Source organism: Lissotriton helveticus, chromosome 2_1 (assembly GCF_964261635.1).
Source record: "Lissotriton helveticus chromosome 2_1, aLisHel1.1, whole genome shotgun sequence".
NCBI lineage: Eukaryota > Metazoa > Chordata > Amphibia > Caudata > Salamandridae > Lissotriton > Lissotriton helveticus.
Window position 1 is genome coordinate 594,246,733 of NC_136059.1, and position 16,458 is coordinate 594,263,190.

At 46.7% G+C, this 16,458-nt stretch overlaps 1 protein-coding gene across 1 annotated transcript in view; it reads right to left on the bottom strand.

Moving 5' to 3' along the window:
* Positions 1 to 8,139: 8,139 nt before the first annotated feature.
* CARTPT (CART prepropeptide) overlaps positions 8,140 to 16,458 on the bottom strand; it is a 35,027-nt gene continuing 26,708 nt past the window's right edge. The window contains exon 3 of the mRNA XM_078675282.1: positions 8,140 to 9,105. Coding sequence (XP_078531408.1) covers positions 8,998 to 9,105 — 108 coding nt within the window. The 3' untranslated portion in view covers positions 8,140 to 8,997. The remainder of the gene's footprint in view (positions 9,106 to 16,458) is intronic.

The following is a 16,458-nucleotide window of genomic DNA, read 5'->3' on the forward strand; positions in this document are numbered from 1 at the left end:
AAAGATACTTAAGTTATGTCACAAAGGACACTTGGGCATTGCAAAAACTAAGAACAGAGTCAAAAACATGTACTGGTGGCCAGGCATTAGTTTAGATGTAGAGAGAAGGGTCAGGGATTGCACCCTCTGCATGGACTCAGACAAAACGCAAGTGACATATTGACCACCTCTATACCCCATTCCCTGCCCATCCATGCCCTGGGAGAGAATAGGGATTGACATAATGGGACCTATATCTGATGGCCAAGAACAACGGTATGTAATAGTTATCATTGATCACTTCACCAAGTGGCCAGAAGTAAAAATTATCAACAAGCCAGACGCATTAAACGTTGTCAAGTTCATGGATGACACTTTTACACGGGAGGGTCTCCCTAAACATATAGTAAGTGACAACGGAGCCCAATTCACATCTGAAACATTCAAAGGTTACATTCTAAAGCACAAAATTGGGCACAAAACTATTTCTGTATATCACCCTGCAGGAAACGGAGCCGTAGAAAGATTCAACCGAGTCATAAAAGGCATACTTCAACTGGCAAACAGCAACAACCTCAACTGAAAACAAGAAATACTCAAGACTGTGTGGGCCTACAGAATAACACCATTCGAAACAACAGGACACAGCCCATTTGAACTTATGCGGGGCAGGACTCCTCTTTCAAAGGACAATGTGGTTTGGATCTTGGCAGCAAAGAGAGTAGACTGGTCATCCCAACTGGTCAGAGAGAAACTTATGCAAGCTCAATCCAGGGGCAAGGTGATTTATGACAGCAAGCACTGAGGCAAACCGGTAGAGCTCAGTGTAGGAGACATCGTCAAGGTAAAAAGAAGTAGTCACATAGAGAAGGGTCAGGACAGATATACCCCTCCCCTATCTGTACGTGAAGTATACTGCAATTCCACACTCTTGAGTGATGGTAGAATGTGGCATTTCTCTGCCATATCTGCCTACAGACATCCCATGAAGAACTCTGAAGCTACCTTGCCCACTGAGTTGACAAGGAAATCTCCTGAGGCACTGAAAACTAACATGGCACAACCTTGTTCATCGGACTATGAGTCTGACTAGGAGTTTCCTACACCACCCCCCACGGCAGGAAGCGGCATCTCCCCGCCCATCTCTGCGCTCCTGGACACCCCACCTAATCAGGTTGTCACAGGGAGAGTTAGGCGCATGTTGCCTTCCACACCCATGCGTGTCTATTAGTAGGAGCAGAGTAGGAAGGCTGATAGGACCACCTGTGAAACTTAAAGATTATATTTGTGAACAGTTGTTGTTTCTTTCCTTTCCCCTCCCCCCTTCTTCCTTCTTTCATAAGAGGGAAGATGTGTTATGACTTGTGTACTTGTGTCCCGCTGTGGACACCGTATTAGTACTGCCCTCTGCTGTCCCTACGCGGACACCATACTGCCTGTGAGGCCACCAGCTGCAAACTGTCACAGTTGACAGTTGACATCTGATCACCGAACTGAAATGAAGTACATGTGCTCCGATCCTTGTAGGAGCCTGTGTTGGCGAAATTGAATAAAGGACTTTCTTCAACCCGTTACTTGCGTACAGGAGTTCTTTACACTTACTTTAAGTGACACTTCACCGATGCCTCTATTGGGAGAATGAACCTTCAGAAAGCCAACATCACCAGAATTCAGAGGTTCTGTCAACTCTCCATAGCCCGGCATAGGGACTTGCAACGCTGAAAAAATCAAGATGGTGGCAATTAATCGTGCCAAGTGGCTCCAGGCATGAACGTAAGCCTAACCTAGCTGCACACAGTATTCCTCAAATGCATGAGAGTGGCATAAAAGGGCCGGCTGGCTCAAGGCAAGAACGTGTGCCCAACTTCACAGTCCAGTAGCCTCTTCATGCGCCACAGGTAAACAACGTTTACCCCGAATTTTTCTCCCCGCGGGGAATCACAACACGGTCGTTACAACGACGGCGTTGTGATTCTGCATACTTTTACTCCGCAAGTCGGAACAACGACTTGCGGAGGAGGGGGGTGTTGGATTTAAAATCCAACACCTTTCCTAGTGTCCGCACTGACTGGAGTTGGAATAGTAAATTATACTATTCCAACATCCAGCGCCTCCCCCTCCGCAAGTCGTTCTTCCGACTTGCGGAGTAATTGCAGGGAGAAATACCGCGGCATTACGTCACACATTCTGTGCCACAACATCAACGGTAAGAGAACGCACACGTGTGAAGAAACACATGGGCTCGTGCTACAGGCCTGCATGAACCGAAATAACTGTTTAAGCGAGGCGCCCACCAGAACACCGTCTAACCAAAACGCACAGTACTCACAATTGATGCTGGCCTGAGCCTTCCGGCAGAAGATATCCCATACCACCTCCACAAAACACAAAATGACTTGTAAAAGTATGCTAGAAGTATAGTACAATACATTGCTCATCCCGCAGCTGGTTCCTAATATTAGTAATATAGTTAATGCCACTGCATTTCTCTTCTGTTGCCATCATCTTTCACATAAGCAGATGACCACCAAACTTGTGCAGACACTGTTAGCGTCACTGCCTACTGAGTCAACCAAGTGAGCCCCTGTACTAGTACCCTGGGATGAAAGCTGTTAAATGTTGTGGGACACTGGTGGGGCGATCCCCAGGGCAAGGTAGATATCTGCAGGCTCCAATACCTTGTAAACCTAATGATAATTTCACAGCAGTTCTCCTGAAGCGTTTTTTTGTCGTGTTGGTTTCTCAGTCTCTCTTGTAAGTGAACTTCTTTAATTCAGCTTACACATGTAGGTTCTTCTTAAAATTGTCACCAAAGTGTTGTAATAAAAGATGTCTGGAAACTTAGGTGTAGATTAAGATAAGATGGTTTATTACATAGCTTCAATGAAGAGCCCCACCAGGAGCTCCTCCTTGCTGCTCGGCGCATACTCAAACTTACTCACAAGCCTCCAACATTCCAAAGCATCACCATGAACTAACATTCAACTCAGCACACTCATACTGGTTGAGCAGAAGGTATAACACCCTGGTCCTCCTCCAACCCACCGCTACCCTGCCACTGTCCTTCATGCGCTGAACCTTAGATGTCACACTACTCTCTACTGCTACACCACACTACACAACACGAAGGGAGCTGTCACCTGCTCCTTCTGCCACTTCACCTGCACTACAGCTCCCGCAACTCCAACATCCACCAGCTTACCCACAACACCAAACCTCAGCTCAGTTGAATACCTATCTACAAACATACACCCCACACACTATTTTCATGCATGCTCATTAATACCCACTTGCTCAGCAAGCACAATACGGAGATCGGGGACCTGCTGAATGATGCTGCCCGGACCTCCTCTTCCTTACAGAAACATTGCTGACCACAGCATCAACACCGAACATCACTGCTGCCATCTAGGGATACAAGATCACAAGGCAAAACTGCCTAAAGGGACCCGTAGGAGAAATCGCCATAGTTTATAAGGACACCTTCAACTGCACGGACTTAACAGAAGGTAGTATGAACTACATGGAACGCCTTAACTTTAAAATACTGATCACAGTCAATTTCACCATGGACGAACCCTGGTTTACCATCCCACAGGCCTCTGAGCCAACTATGCCAGAAACATTATAGACTTTGACATCCCACTAGTCCTCCCACGCATTCATCCTCCTATGTGAACTCAATATCCATCTAGAAGACTGTAACGGGGTGTACCGGCGTACCCCTCCGGACCAAGTGGCAGGGAACCTTCAAGGACTGTCCATACCTATCCCCCCTCTTTCTTGCCCTTCACAGAATGACTTGCCTGATATCGACGGAGGAATAGACTCTCGGGACGAGGAGATGGACGCCTACTGGCCCTTTAATTTCCAGTCTGAGAACGAGTGGACGGGGCTACACGAGGACGCCGGTGCGTCAAATACGGAAGTCGTGGAGACGCCAGTGTGCTTGTTCACCTGGAGTGGAGACGTGAGAAAGGAGAAGGAAGAGGAGCGGAGAGAGCTGAGGAGTGTTGCAGGGACGAGAAGAAGATCAGAGGACGCGGAGAGCTGTGGAGAAGCGGCACCTGAGATCGAGGTTAAGCCAGGAGGCCACCGTCCCCACGAGCCGCCCAGCCACACACCCGGGGGAGGTGTGTGGCTAGCCCAGGTACGGAGTAAAATCAGGGGCTGGGTTGGAAGGAAGGGCGCTTCCACCTCTTAGTCCTGGGTATTCCCGTGTCCCGGTATCCTTTTTCCCTGAGCACCAGACCCCCCCCGCCCCACCTTCACAGGCCGACCGAAGAGCGAGTGTGACACGGGTTTTGTGCTTCCTCACTCCTTTTCCCCTGAGCACTTGTAACTATAGAGCACCGTACTCACGTATTGCTGTGTTTGTTTGTATCGAGAGACAAAACGGACAGCGACGGAGCCTCGACTCGGCGGAGCCCCGAAAGACGTCAGAGAGGCGAAAAGGAGAAACCCCAAAGCAGACGAGCCTTGAGAAGCCGCTCACCCAGTCGACCTGTCCCTACCCGAAAAACTTGTACAGGCTACCTTTTTGACTCAATAAAGCCTACTAAAACTAAGACTCGCCTCCTGCCCATCCCTCCCGCGCCTGTTACAAAGATCAAACTGCCTCCAACTGAACCACATTCCTTCACAGCCTATGGCACTAATTCAATGCAACATGGATCCCACCCACACTGCCAGACATGTCCTAGATACTGTCTTCACATCTTTCAACAACATGATGATCAATACACCCAGGCCCATCACCCTGACCGACCATGCCATAGTCAGTTTCACAATCAACATCCATCAACACAAAAGAAACCCAACAGTGGGCCTAGCGCACCAACACTGGAACAACCTAGCAGAGGCGAATTGGATGTTTGTCCTCCATGAGAAAAAAATTGAATTCACTGGAAACCTTCAACAAGTGGATCACCAAGTGTACCGACACCTTGACCCTCTAGAAATGAAGCAATACAGCAAATTATTCATGGGCTTGACTATCGTTTACGTGTATATGCCCAATGTTATAGATTATAGGATGCCTTTTGTTGATACTGAACTAGAGAAATGGTGTCCTGTAAATTTCACTCTCTCCTTCCTGATTACACTGACCTTAAGTCATAATTGGGTTATAGAGTACCACTGCATCACAGGGTCTCCATCAAATCCAAACCTACTTAGCAGACACACTTTTTTCTCTCACAGTACAACCTGGGACTGTAGCGCAAGTGGTTGTAAAGGTATATACAGGTTATACGATTGTCTTCAGAACATTATGTCCTTTGACAGAGACAATGCTGAAATCATGCTCAAGGCCTATAACACTGTGTTATAAAATATATAGTAGATGTCAAAACACATCATTTGCTTGCCACACGTAATGAACCTTGCTGAAGAGTCAAACTGGAAAACGTTTGTGGAACGTGATACTTTTCCTCTGTTTATCTCGTGAATCTTCTACATGGTTAGTAGCAAAAAGCGAAGGTACCTGCAACGCCTTGCTGAATCCCACTGAATGAAACTACAAACGTCACTTGAATCTTGCAGTATCAGGTGTAATTCTTGGTTTGCTGCTGTCCAGGACCTTTGCAAACACTTTGATGACTACTGTGCATTTGTTGAATCTGAGATGCAGCTCAGCTGATCTTCCCATGATTCCTTTGAAATTCTGCAGAGGATTCTGAGCACCAATACCAAGAAATACATTACAATTCAATTGGATCAAATTAATCTATTACAGAGTCAGACACCAGTTACATTGGAGGTGTAGGATTACCTGGAGGACATTGATATAGACTTCACAAGCAATTCAGTTCTCACTCTACAATCACTGCAACCATTCCTCGATACTACTGCAGGGGTGAAATGTATTCTTGGTCACAAAAAACAGATGATGGTACAGCTCATTTGAAAAAGCCCTTAAAAATGTGGACGAGTCCATGATTCATGCCACATCAGGCTTTGAATTCTTAAAACCAGCGCACCTGTTCAACCCGGAAAGGCTTGGCTTTATATCTCACGACAAAAGTACATATCATATTTAGACATCCCTGATTTCAGCAAGATTCTTGATTATAGACTCCATCACTGCTTTGAATATGTAGGGCCTGAAGCAGATCTGCCATCAATTCGTGGGGTGATTAATACATACCTCTTTTGGCATGGGATGGATGGCCACATGCTAGTCCATCACCACCCCCTTTTTGTAATTATTTTGGCCACCATGAGTGTGGAAGGGTATGCTCAGACATGAGTCCCTTGCTCATTGCACCATCAGGATTCAAGCAAGCCGGGCCGAAGACGGCTGTAAATGCCAGAAACCGGTCCCCGGAAGCTTGTTTCCTTTCCAGTGAAGAATTGGCTTGGTAGTTTGGTCTGCCCTGTTCCCATGATGCACTGGGCCAGGGACAGACTAATTTGCATATAGCCAGGTTCTGAACTGGGATGGTGCAGTGAGCTAAAAAACGGTGATGGATCAAGCCCTGATCTGTTGACTGGGTAGGAGTGTTCTGATTAACTCAGATACTCTGTCCATTACCACCCCCTTTTTGTAATTACATGCTAGTTGAAGCAATAGCATCTTTAAAATTATTATATCAGCCAGGCGTGGCTCCCCCACAGAGCAATCCATCCATGCAATCAGCAGCAGGCTATTCGACTTCAATTGTACACCTCAGTACAACTGAAACAAACCAGCTAAGATAAAAATCTGGCAGCACAAATGCTTTAAATAATATCTTGGCAACCAGTGTGGAATTGTGTGAATCAACCTATGTACCAATAGATCAGCTAAAAATATTCTGAATCAGAGTGGGTCGCAATCCGACCTACCACATGTATGAAGTAGGTTGCAGTTTGTGACTCACTTCGATTAGTGGCTATTACAGGGATGGTGGCCTTCAAGGGTCAGAACACTGAGTGCCCTTCAATGCATTGTTTTAAGCAGTCCATTTTCTTTAAACAAACTGGGGATGATTTATAATAAAACTTTACTTTCTTGAAAAGTTTCTTTGAGAGTTGGATGTGGTCTCTTGGACGACTGCCTACTTTCGCTGAAACTTTTAAAAAGATTCATGAAGGTAAATGGGTCCAAGGAAGACCCCTTTCCTTTTGCAAATTAGTTTCCAACTCTATTTCGGTAATAAACCATTGCTACATATCGATAGGACGTGCTATTTGAAAGTTCTTTTTACAAAACGGTCCTTCCAAGTAGCGATTATTTATCAATTTCTAAACTCATTTTAGAAATTGGGACAAGTTTACAGACTCCTGAAATGGGTTTAGCACACTTGGGAAAAGGTTTTTGCAGTCTCAAACTCCAGTTCAGGTTGTCTGAGACTGCAAAAACGTTTTGGAAGGCCATGGTATGAAGAGTAGTGGTCCAGCCAACATAGCCTCCACAAATGACCCCACTACTACCACTTGGCACACAGAAAGTGGGAAAAGACGTCTTATCTTCAACCGAATGTGAATGAAATAAAATCAGGCAGATGAAACCTTATGGCTCAGGGCTGAAAGAGGGAGTGAAGCGACAAAAAAGTAACTGGGATTGATGACGGAAGAGATAGGGAAAAATAGAGAATAAGCTATTTGGACCTGCTGGCATCTCCCAGAACACAAGTCCTTGGCCCCAGTGCGAGCTTTTTGAGGTTCCAAAACAAACCTATAGCAAAAATACATTGTACTACAGTGCTTGTGCGTCTGCCGTTGCAGCAAGAACAACGCATGAGCATGTTGCAAAGGTAGGACTCAACATGTCCTGGCTATACAAACATCTTTAGGAAGGGGTTTTCCTTCCCTTATCAAACTGGCCATTTATCTCAATGTATGATATGCAAAAACACTCTCAAGAACATGAAGAAAACGAAGGTTTAGCATGATCCACATCTGTCTTGTAACCAGATGTGTCATGCACCTTGGACTCTGGTCTCACGCTGGGAGGATGAGGGCCTGCTGAAGAGAAGACACTAATATTTGCTTCTTGCTGTTTGTTTATTTATTTATTGAGTTTTATATATAGCGCGAACATGGCCCTTTCGGGTATCAGATCGCTGTACAACATGGTGGCAAACAGATATGCATATATCATATGTGATAACAGACTTGCACATAGACCCAGAATGAGAAAAATCAGACCCTTAATAGACTGTCAGTCGGTTTGAATAGCTTGTCAAAAACATCATTTATTGTATATTAATGCGTTTTATGAATCTTCAGTTTTTAACATTATTCCATGCTTAGAAATGCTCTGCCAATAAATGACACTGACTTTGTAAAACACATATAAATATATATATCCCACGGCCCAAGCTCCGGTGACATTCCTCAGGCCGACTGACCATCCTCTAAACCTGCAGCATGGTGCAGCCCTCAGTAACACTTACAAGAGGAAAACAAATGAAACTGCATAATGTCTTTTACGTGTCTTCAACTCTAGGAGCATCCTACCATTCTTCATTAAGTAGAATCCATTACATATTATACTACTGGGTGTGAGGGAAGCCATTTTGACTCATTCCATTACATCAAAGGCACTTTAAAGACTATGTATTGTATGAAATCAATATATTTCAAAACATTCATTCATGCCACTTCTCTGTGCCATCTAATAGAATGCAATTTGTCTGACATTGCACACTCCCCTGGCAATACTTCTTAGACCATATCTTCACTACACAATACTACATCCAAAAAAGCACACAGTTTTAAAATGCCATGTTTGATGCGCCCAGTGTGACATTCACAGTGAAATAAACGAACACTAATAGTTTTTTTAATGCTGTACACGTTTGAGCACCAAACAATGAACTTGCCCTTAGTAACATAGAGTTGAGTAACAATAAACATCTGACGTTGAGTTCTGATAAGCCCCTCTGCAAATACAAATGCTGTGTTATGTAATGTTATGAATGGTTGGTATGTCAGCCCATGTCAGAAAGAAGATGGAATGTTCACAGTAACCATGTCTGAAATGCAGCCAGCCTGCATTGTTGTCCTTACTCTATTTACATAGTGTACTCCTTATAAGCACTTTAAAAGGAAAGAGTTGCAAGAAGTCGGTCGTGGACAGTCACACAATTTTCCAATCCTTGCTCCTTTCCTGACTGCACACTGCTCTCCAGCATCACACTGCCAAAAGTAAAGAATAGTTCAATTAATGCATAGCAAAGAAATCTTTATAATTTATCTTGTACAATATTTATTGACTTTTTGGCATTTTTTGTTTCTTTCATGGTTCAGGGCGAGTGATTACATGAAATAAAACTTGTGGTAGATACAATGGGATATGCAATAGATGATATGATAGGCTAATAGTAAAAGCATGTTAAACGTCACAATAAAAATGTCACATGGAGGGTTTTACAGGTGTTGGATGGAGAACCATGGAAAATACAGCGCAAGCATAGTAGGCAAACGTATTCAATGTAAACATGTCCTTTGCAATCAGAAATATCAAATCGTAAGTTACAAAATTGGCACCAGTAGAAATTTCTAGCCACATATGGCACTTACGACTAAGGAACGTGCAAGTGGTAGCAGAATTTCTACAGTCGTAAGTGTAAGATGTTGGTGGTAATGGGTGTTCTTGTGGGAGTACCGTAGGAAGTGCCATCTTAACATAGGGGTATTCAGAAAAAGAAAATACCCTCCACTTTAAACCCATCCTGGTTGACAATGAGCAAGCCCAAGGCTTCTTAGTTTCAGGACATATTCTATCCTTCAGGAAGATTGAAAACATTGGTGCTAAACAGCAGTGGGGCTCCTCCGCGAAGGCAGAAGAGCGTTGTCCCACTGCGCAAAAAGGAAAAATAAAATGACAATAACATATCCATATTGTTATTTTATTTTTCCGATTGCATTCAGTCAGCGGCCTGTGTCTGGCCAGAGCAGGTGATTTGCGCTCCCAAATTGCGCATGAACTGTTTGGCCGGCCCTTTTGGGCCAACCAAACAGTTCATGCGCATTGTGCATGTTCCGTACAGGCTGCATTACACAGTCTGGTCAGGAACATGCACAGGCTCCCTGTTCCAGTCTGAGCGTTGATCCACGGCGCTCAGACCAATAACGACGCTGAATTACAGCATTGTGATTGGCTCAGGGGAGCTTGTGTGCCTGTATGCTTCCTGCTGCGGGCCGGACTACAGAAAGGATGAGGGGGCAGGGGAGGCGGCGGCTGGCCATTCTAAGGTAAGGGTCTTTCTTTTGGTTTGGTTAATTACCCTGCCGCACCACCCGGTCCGGTAGCAGCCGCTACTGCCATACAGTGCATTTTACATCACAATTTGCAAAGAATACTGTCAGAAAGCCTCAGGTATTCTAGCAGGTTCTGTACGGACACTGATGAAATCGTTCAAAACATCGAGGCTGCCTATTAAAGCTGTCCTTCAAAAAAAGTGCATTGTACAGTCGTTTTGAAATAAATGAGCTAAGTTCTGAAGGGTCATTCATGAAACGGGGGAATACTTTTGTCCTGTGTCAGATGACTTTCATCCTCCCCAGGTGTTTACCTCCTCAAGAAAAATATGAGAATATGAGAAAATTGTAGCAAAATTCAGTTTTTTTCATTCACATTTTAATACATTGGCTTAACAATACATTCTGCAGATCATTTTAATAATCTGGTATGCAGTTTGGCATGTCCTCCTAACGTTTTTCAAAAAGCAAATATCATTTTAATTCCCTCTAATTTTATCCTGCTCTTCGAAGCAGGTTTGCAGTCAAATATTATAACTGAGATTCTACCTGCAGGTTGGAAAATGAATCGTTACGCGGACTCTGTATACTGTAGGGCTAGCTCAGGTTAGACAGATCTCACAGGGTTTAAACATGTGCAGCTAGCACTCATGTGACAGAGACCGTACCCATTTTAAGTATGTTAACCTTGCAAGTTATGATCTTATAAACAAGTAATGGTGATAATATCATAAAATAAATATATCAACTTGGACAATTAAATGTCTCCTCATGAATCATTAAAAACGGTCGCTGCAGTAAGTGTCCTACAGCTCCGCTGAAATAACGTCAGCAAAACATGTCCCCCAACTCAGCTTGAATGATCCCTGAAATGGCAGTTATATATATATTATTCCAAATCCAAGCTTTTCGTTTTGGATAAAAAATGCAGTTCTGCCAAATAACAGCTTCTATCATTTTAAAAGTAAGATTCTGCCACCCAAATGCATGTTTGTTTTTAATTTCTTTTAGTAAAAACGGACATTTCGTATCCTAATCCCACCATGTCAGTTTCATACAGTACCACATGCAAGCCTGGCCCATGAGAAGAACGTGGTGGTGGAAGCTTACACGGATGGGCTCACTAGATTGTTCACTTTTTGGGCAAGCAACTCACTGACATCCTGGGCTTAATTAATTTCCAGTTCATGAGAGGTAGAGCCCTAATTAGACTCCTAAGACCTTAGCTTAGTGCCCGTGAGCGAGTTGCGTAGTTGCATGGGCTTTCCCAATCCTCACTATAGTAAGCAACCATTTTGGTGTCCCTCACAGTATGGTCATTTTATCCCCTTTTGATTACCTCTGTCCCTTTGTTATTCTCCTACTTAGCATTGCATTCTTGGTTGTCTGTTAAACACTGTTTCTTGTACAATCTTAGTTTTGAGTGTCCAGTATTGTCCTGTGTCCTTCGCCAGATTCCTGGTCAGCTCAGACCGAATATAGCATGTTACATCTCATGCTATCACAACGCGTACTTTTACAACTCAGTTGTTACAACGACCCTGTTGTTAGTACGCAATACCCTTACATTGTAATTCATTACAACAACTTGCTGTAGGGGGCGCGCTGGAGCTAGGAATAGTAATATTTACTATTCTAATGACTTGCGATCTGAAGGTATTGTGTACTAACAATGTGGTTGTTGTAACAAGCGCGTTGTAATGGTACTTCGTTGTAAAAACAGCGTTGTAAACGCAATTTCTCGCTCACACCTTGTCATTGCCCTATATGTTGCTGGAACCTGTAAATCTTGTTTCAGTTGTTACCTGCATCCAGGTGATATCTCTACTGACCTTCTGCCCTGTGTTTTGTAACTGGTCATATTTACCCAAGATTTATAACCTCATGGCAAAGTGGTGCCCTCCCTAGAAACAGACAAAGTCTTGGCGAGTGAGCTCCAGTTCTGGATTCCTCTCTTACTCCCTATCTCTGTTAATCCCTTCGGCCCAGAGTTATCATTCAATTGTGTTTCCATTGCATCATGCATGGTGTCGCAAGGGCAACACAATCCTCAAGTCAGATTTACCAAGCAACACAAGGCTTTATTTCTCCTTGCTATTTTCTCATTCTGCAGCATACTTAGAAAGAGGCATACGCCTCTAAGGATTGTTTTTGTGCTGGAAGGTGTCACCTTATCTATAAAACAATCCTGCTTGCAGCACAGGCACCTTTGCACCATGACATAAGGGTGCCTGAGTTGGCACTAGGATGCGCTGAGTGTGCCAACACAGTGAGAGATCTGGAATGCTCCATAACTTGATAGATATGGTGCATCCTATCCTCTCCATTTGCTGCAGAACAGCAAGTTGTCTTGCTGCATTGCACTGCATGGCACTGTGTCAAATGATGATGAATCTGGCCTTTGGTTTCTGTGTCTGGTGACGCATCATTCTATTCATCAGTGCAATGGCAAAGGCACTGGAGAGGATTTAAGTGTCTCCACATTTCCAACCCATGACAATTCACTTCACTAGGTGCATTTTCTGGTTCTCATTTCCATGTTATACCTTCTTTCTATTTTCCTCTTTCCATCTTACACTTTCATTCTTTTTTTTTTCACAACTGCGTTTATTAAATGTTTAGGCATAGCATATGTACAGTTCTCCATAATCAGGAGGACACTGTCAGTGGTCAACATATAACAGAATGCATGTACAGCCTAAACGCTCAACTCGCCCCCCCTCCCACACCCCTGCACCCCGCCAACAACCCCAAAATCCCCCGCTACCCACCCCTTATCCCACCCTAGCCCGGTGCACGTGTTCACTATCAGCTGCAGTATATAGTTAAAGCAAAATAGGCGTCATTTAACCTCCTAGGCCCCGAGGTCACCATCGGTAGGCAGTCCATCATCCAGGTCAGTGGGGGGCTCCAATGTCAACTCCCTGTAATCCGCCCACCGCTTCCAGATCTTGTAGTGTTTCCGGGGGCAGCCCCTGGCCTCAAACACTGGCAATTCTAGCCCCATAAGAAAGTCCAAGCCCGCCCTCCAGGCGCTAAGTGGGGGGGCGTGGTCGCTCTTCCATGCCCTTGCCAAATCCAACTTAGCTACAACTAGGCCCAGCAGGAGGAGGTGACGCTTGTAGATGTTACCACCTACTTGTTCCAGGATATGCAGAAGACCCAATCTGGGCGTACGAGGAAGGTCCCACCCCAGTACCTCTGACAAGCAGTTCCATACCCCATTCCAGAACCGGGTCAGACCCACACACGACCACACAGTATGCAGCAGTGTACCTCTCTCAGTCCCACAGCGCAGGCATTCTGGGGTAGCAATGAGGCCAGCCTTCCACAGTCTTTCTCTGGTGTAATAGGCCCTATGTAGGTATTTGAACTGTATAAACCGGAGTCGCACCGCTATTGCAGCCCCACGGGGGGACTCCAGAGCCTCTCTCCAGTCATCCTCATCCAAAGGACCGATATCCGTCTCCCAAGAGGCCTTCAACGACAGGAGGGAAGAGGAGCAATGAGTGACAAGCGTTTGGTAAATTTTGGAGACTTTTTTATCCCCCAGATCTCCCATGAAAAGCTTAGCTTCCACAGGGCTAAATTCAGGGAGCCGGTCCAGCCCCACCAGACTCGGTGCAAGAGCATGGCGAAGTTGTAGATATTTAAAAAATTGGGTCTTGGGCATGTCAAATTCGGTGCTGAGGGCTTGAAAGGATTTGAGGGTAATTCCAGTAAGAACATGGCCAAGTGACGAGATCCCAATGGAATCCCAGCCACTAAACCCCTGCAGCGAGGCTAGTGCGGGGAGCCGTCCATTGTTCCAAAGTGGGGTTTCCGCTGTCAGCCGACCCCACCAGCCCATGCGGCGCAGCACCTGCCTCCAGATCGTGAAGACCACCTGAGTAACCTGTGGCAGTTTCTTCCGCCGCCCGGCCGAGTACAACAGTGTATGTAGCGTGGCCTCCCCCATCAGAAAGTGTTCCAGGGCATATGCTGGGTCACTGCGGCCGCTGTACCACCACTCGTTCAGAACCAACAAATGGGAGGCCTGATAGTAGGACAGAATGTCCGATGTAGCGAGACCCCCACAGTACGTGGACAAGAAACAAGTCCGCAGCGCCACTCTGGAAGCACCCCCCGCCCACAGAAAGCGACCCAGTACTGAATTTACTCGACGGAACCATTGCGGGTCGATCCTGTGTGGATGGTTCTGCAGTTGGTACAGGAGTCTAGGAAGGGCGACCATTTTAAAAATTGCGGACCTGCCATAGATATTGAGAGGCATACGAGACCAGGTTTTGACGTCCGATTGGACCTTGTCCCATACCGGCTGCACGTTGCGCTCCCATGCAATTGCGGCCGACTCCGACAGGAAGACTCCCAGATATTTTAGACCACCGACCGCCACCTGTAGAGCCGAAGCCCAAGAGAATACGTCGGACTCTCCGCGCCCAGTACCCACAGGGTCGATTTGCGCGGGTTGAGGAAGAGTCCCGATACGTCTCCAAAGAAACGCATTATTTCCAAGATTCGAGGGCCAGAGCGGTTAAGGTCGGTCATAAAGAAAAGGACATCGCCCGCGTATAGCGCGATCCTGTCCGAGAGTCCCGCCCCCCACACGAAGCCACGAAGCTGTGCATCGATGCGCACCCACGCGGCCAGCGGTTCCATGGCCAGTGCAAAGAGGTAAGGGGATAGGGGGCATCCCTGCCGGGTCCCCCTAGCAACCGGGAATCTCTCCGAAATAGCTCCTGAAATACGCACTGAGGCGGTGATGTCTGTGTATAACAGCCTGACATACGAGACAAATACCGGACCCAGGTTGAGGCGCGGCAAAAGGGCGAAGAGGTAAGTCCAGCTGACTGAGTCGAACGCCCTGTCAATGTCTGCCAGCAGTAGCGCCGCCCGTTCTCCAGTCGCTCCCATAGCGTCCACCGCCGCCTGCGCGCGTCTGATATTGTGTCTCGTCGCCCTACCCGGCATAAAGCCCGCCTGATCCGGGTGAACCAAGTCCGCTACATATGGGAGGAGGCGGTTCGCCAACGCTTTGGCCAATAATTTGGCTTTAAAGTTGAGTAAAGATATGGGGCGGTACGACTCGTGTCGGTCGGGAGGCCTACCCGGCTTCTGGAAGACTACAATTTCAGCCTGACGCCAGTCCGCCGGCAAGCTACCACATTCCCGCGCTGCCTCCAACGCCCGCCTATAGTGTGGTCCCAGCTGCAGGTGGAATTTCTTGTAGAATTCACTGGGAAATCCGCTCGGTCCGGGCGCCTTACCAGCGTTGAGTTGTCCCAGCGCATCACCCAGTTCCTCCGCCGTTAAGGGAAGGTCCAGGGCTGTCCTGGCTTCGTCCGATATCGCGCGGGGGGGAAGGTCAGCGATGAACTTGTCAATCGCATCCGGCGGGAGACTGTCCCGAGGGGCATATTGCTCCGCATAGTAGTCAGCAAAACTCGTGCAAGGGTAGCAGGGTCCGTTATGGCAGTCCCCTCTCCGTCCGTGAGGCCCGGTAGAGTAATCGGCTGCAGAGTTTGTTGACACAATCGATGGAGCATGGTGCAGGACATGTCGCCCCACTGGTAAACTCTGCTCCGTGTGGCCAGCCAAGCCTGTCTAGCCTCGTCCATTAAGATTGAGGCGTAGGATTGCTGCGCCTGCAGGAGCAGTCGTATCGCCACCCCGTTACCGTCTCCCTGACACCGACCCTCCAGCACCCCTACTCGAGCCGCAGCCGCGATAGTGGCCTCTCGGCGACTACGACGGGCAGCAGCACACCAAGCAATGTCGACGCCCCTCAGCGTGGGCTTCATGGCTTCCCAGACCGTCACTCCATCAACCCCTTCCGCCAGGTTCTCCTGCCAGTAGTGGGCAATCGCGCCGCGCATGTGTTTCGTATAATCTGCCTGCTGGAGATGCCACGAGGACATCCGCCACCGGAATGGCTGGCGCGTCTTGCGCAATTCAATCCGTATTACGACCGGGGAGTGGTCAGATAGCCCCCGAGGCTGAATTGCGGCCTGCTTCACCCTGTCGAGAAAGGCTCCTGGTACAAATACGTAGTCCAGCCGGGAGAAAGAGCCATGCACAGCAGACACATACGTATACTCACGCGTCCTGGCATGGAAGTGTCTCCAGGCATCCACCCAGCCCAACCCGTCAATCATTGCTTTTAACCGTGTAGAGGAGGTCGCCACCGCAGTCCCCTGCGACCTCCTACACTTTCATTCTTACTTTAATCTTACACTTTCTTCCCTTCCAACTTCGTCTTTCTTTACTTCCATCTTCTGCTTTCTTTTT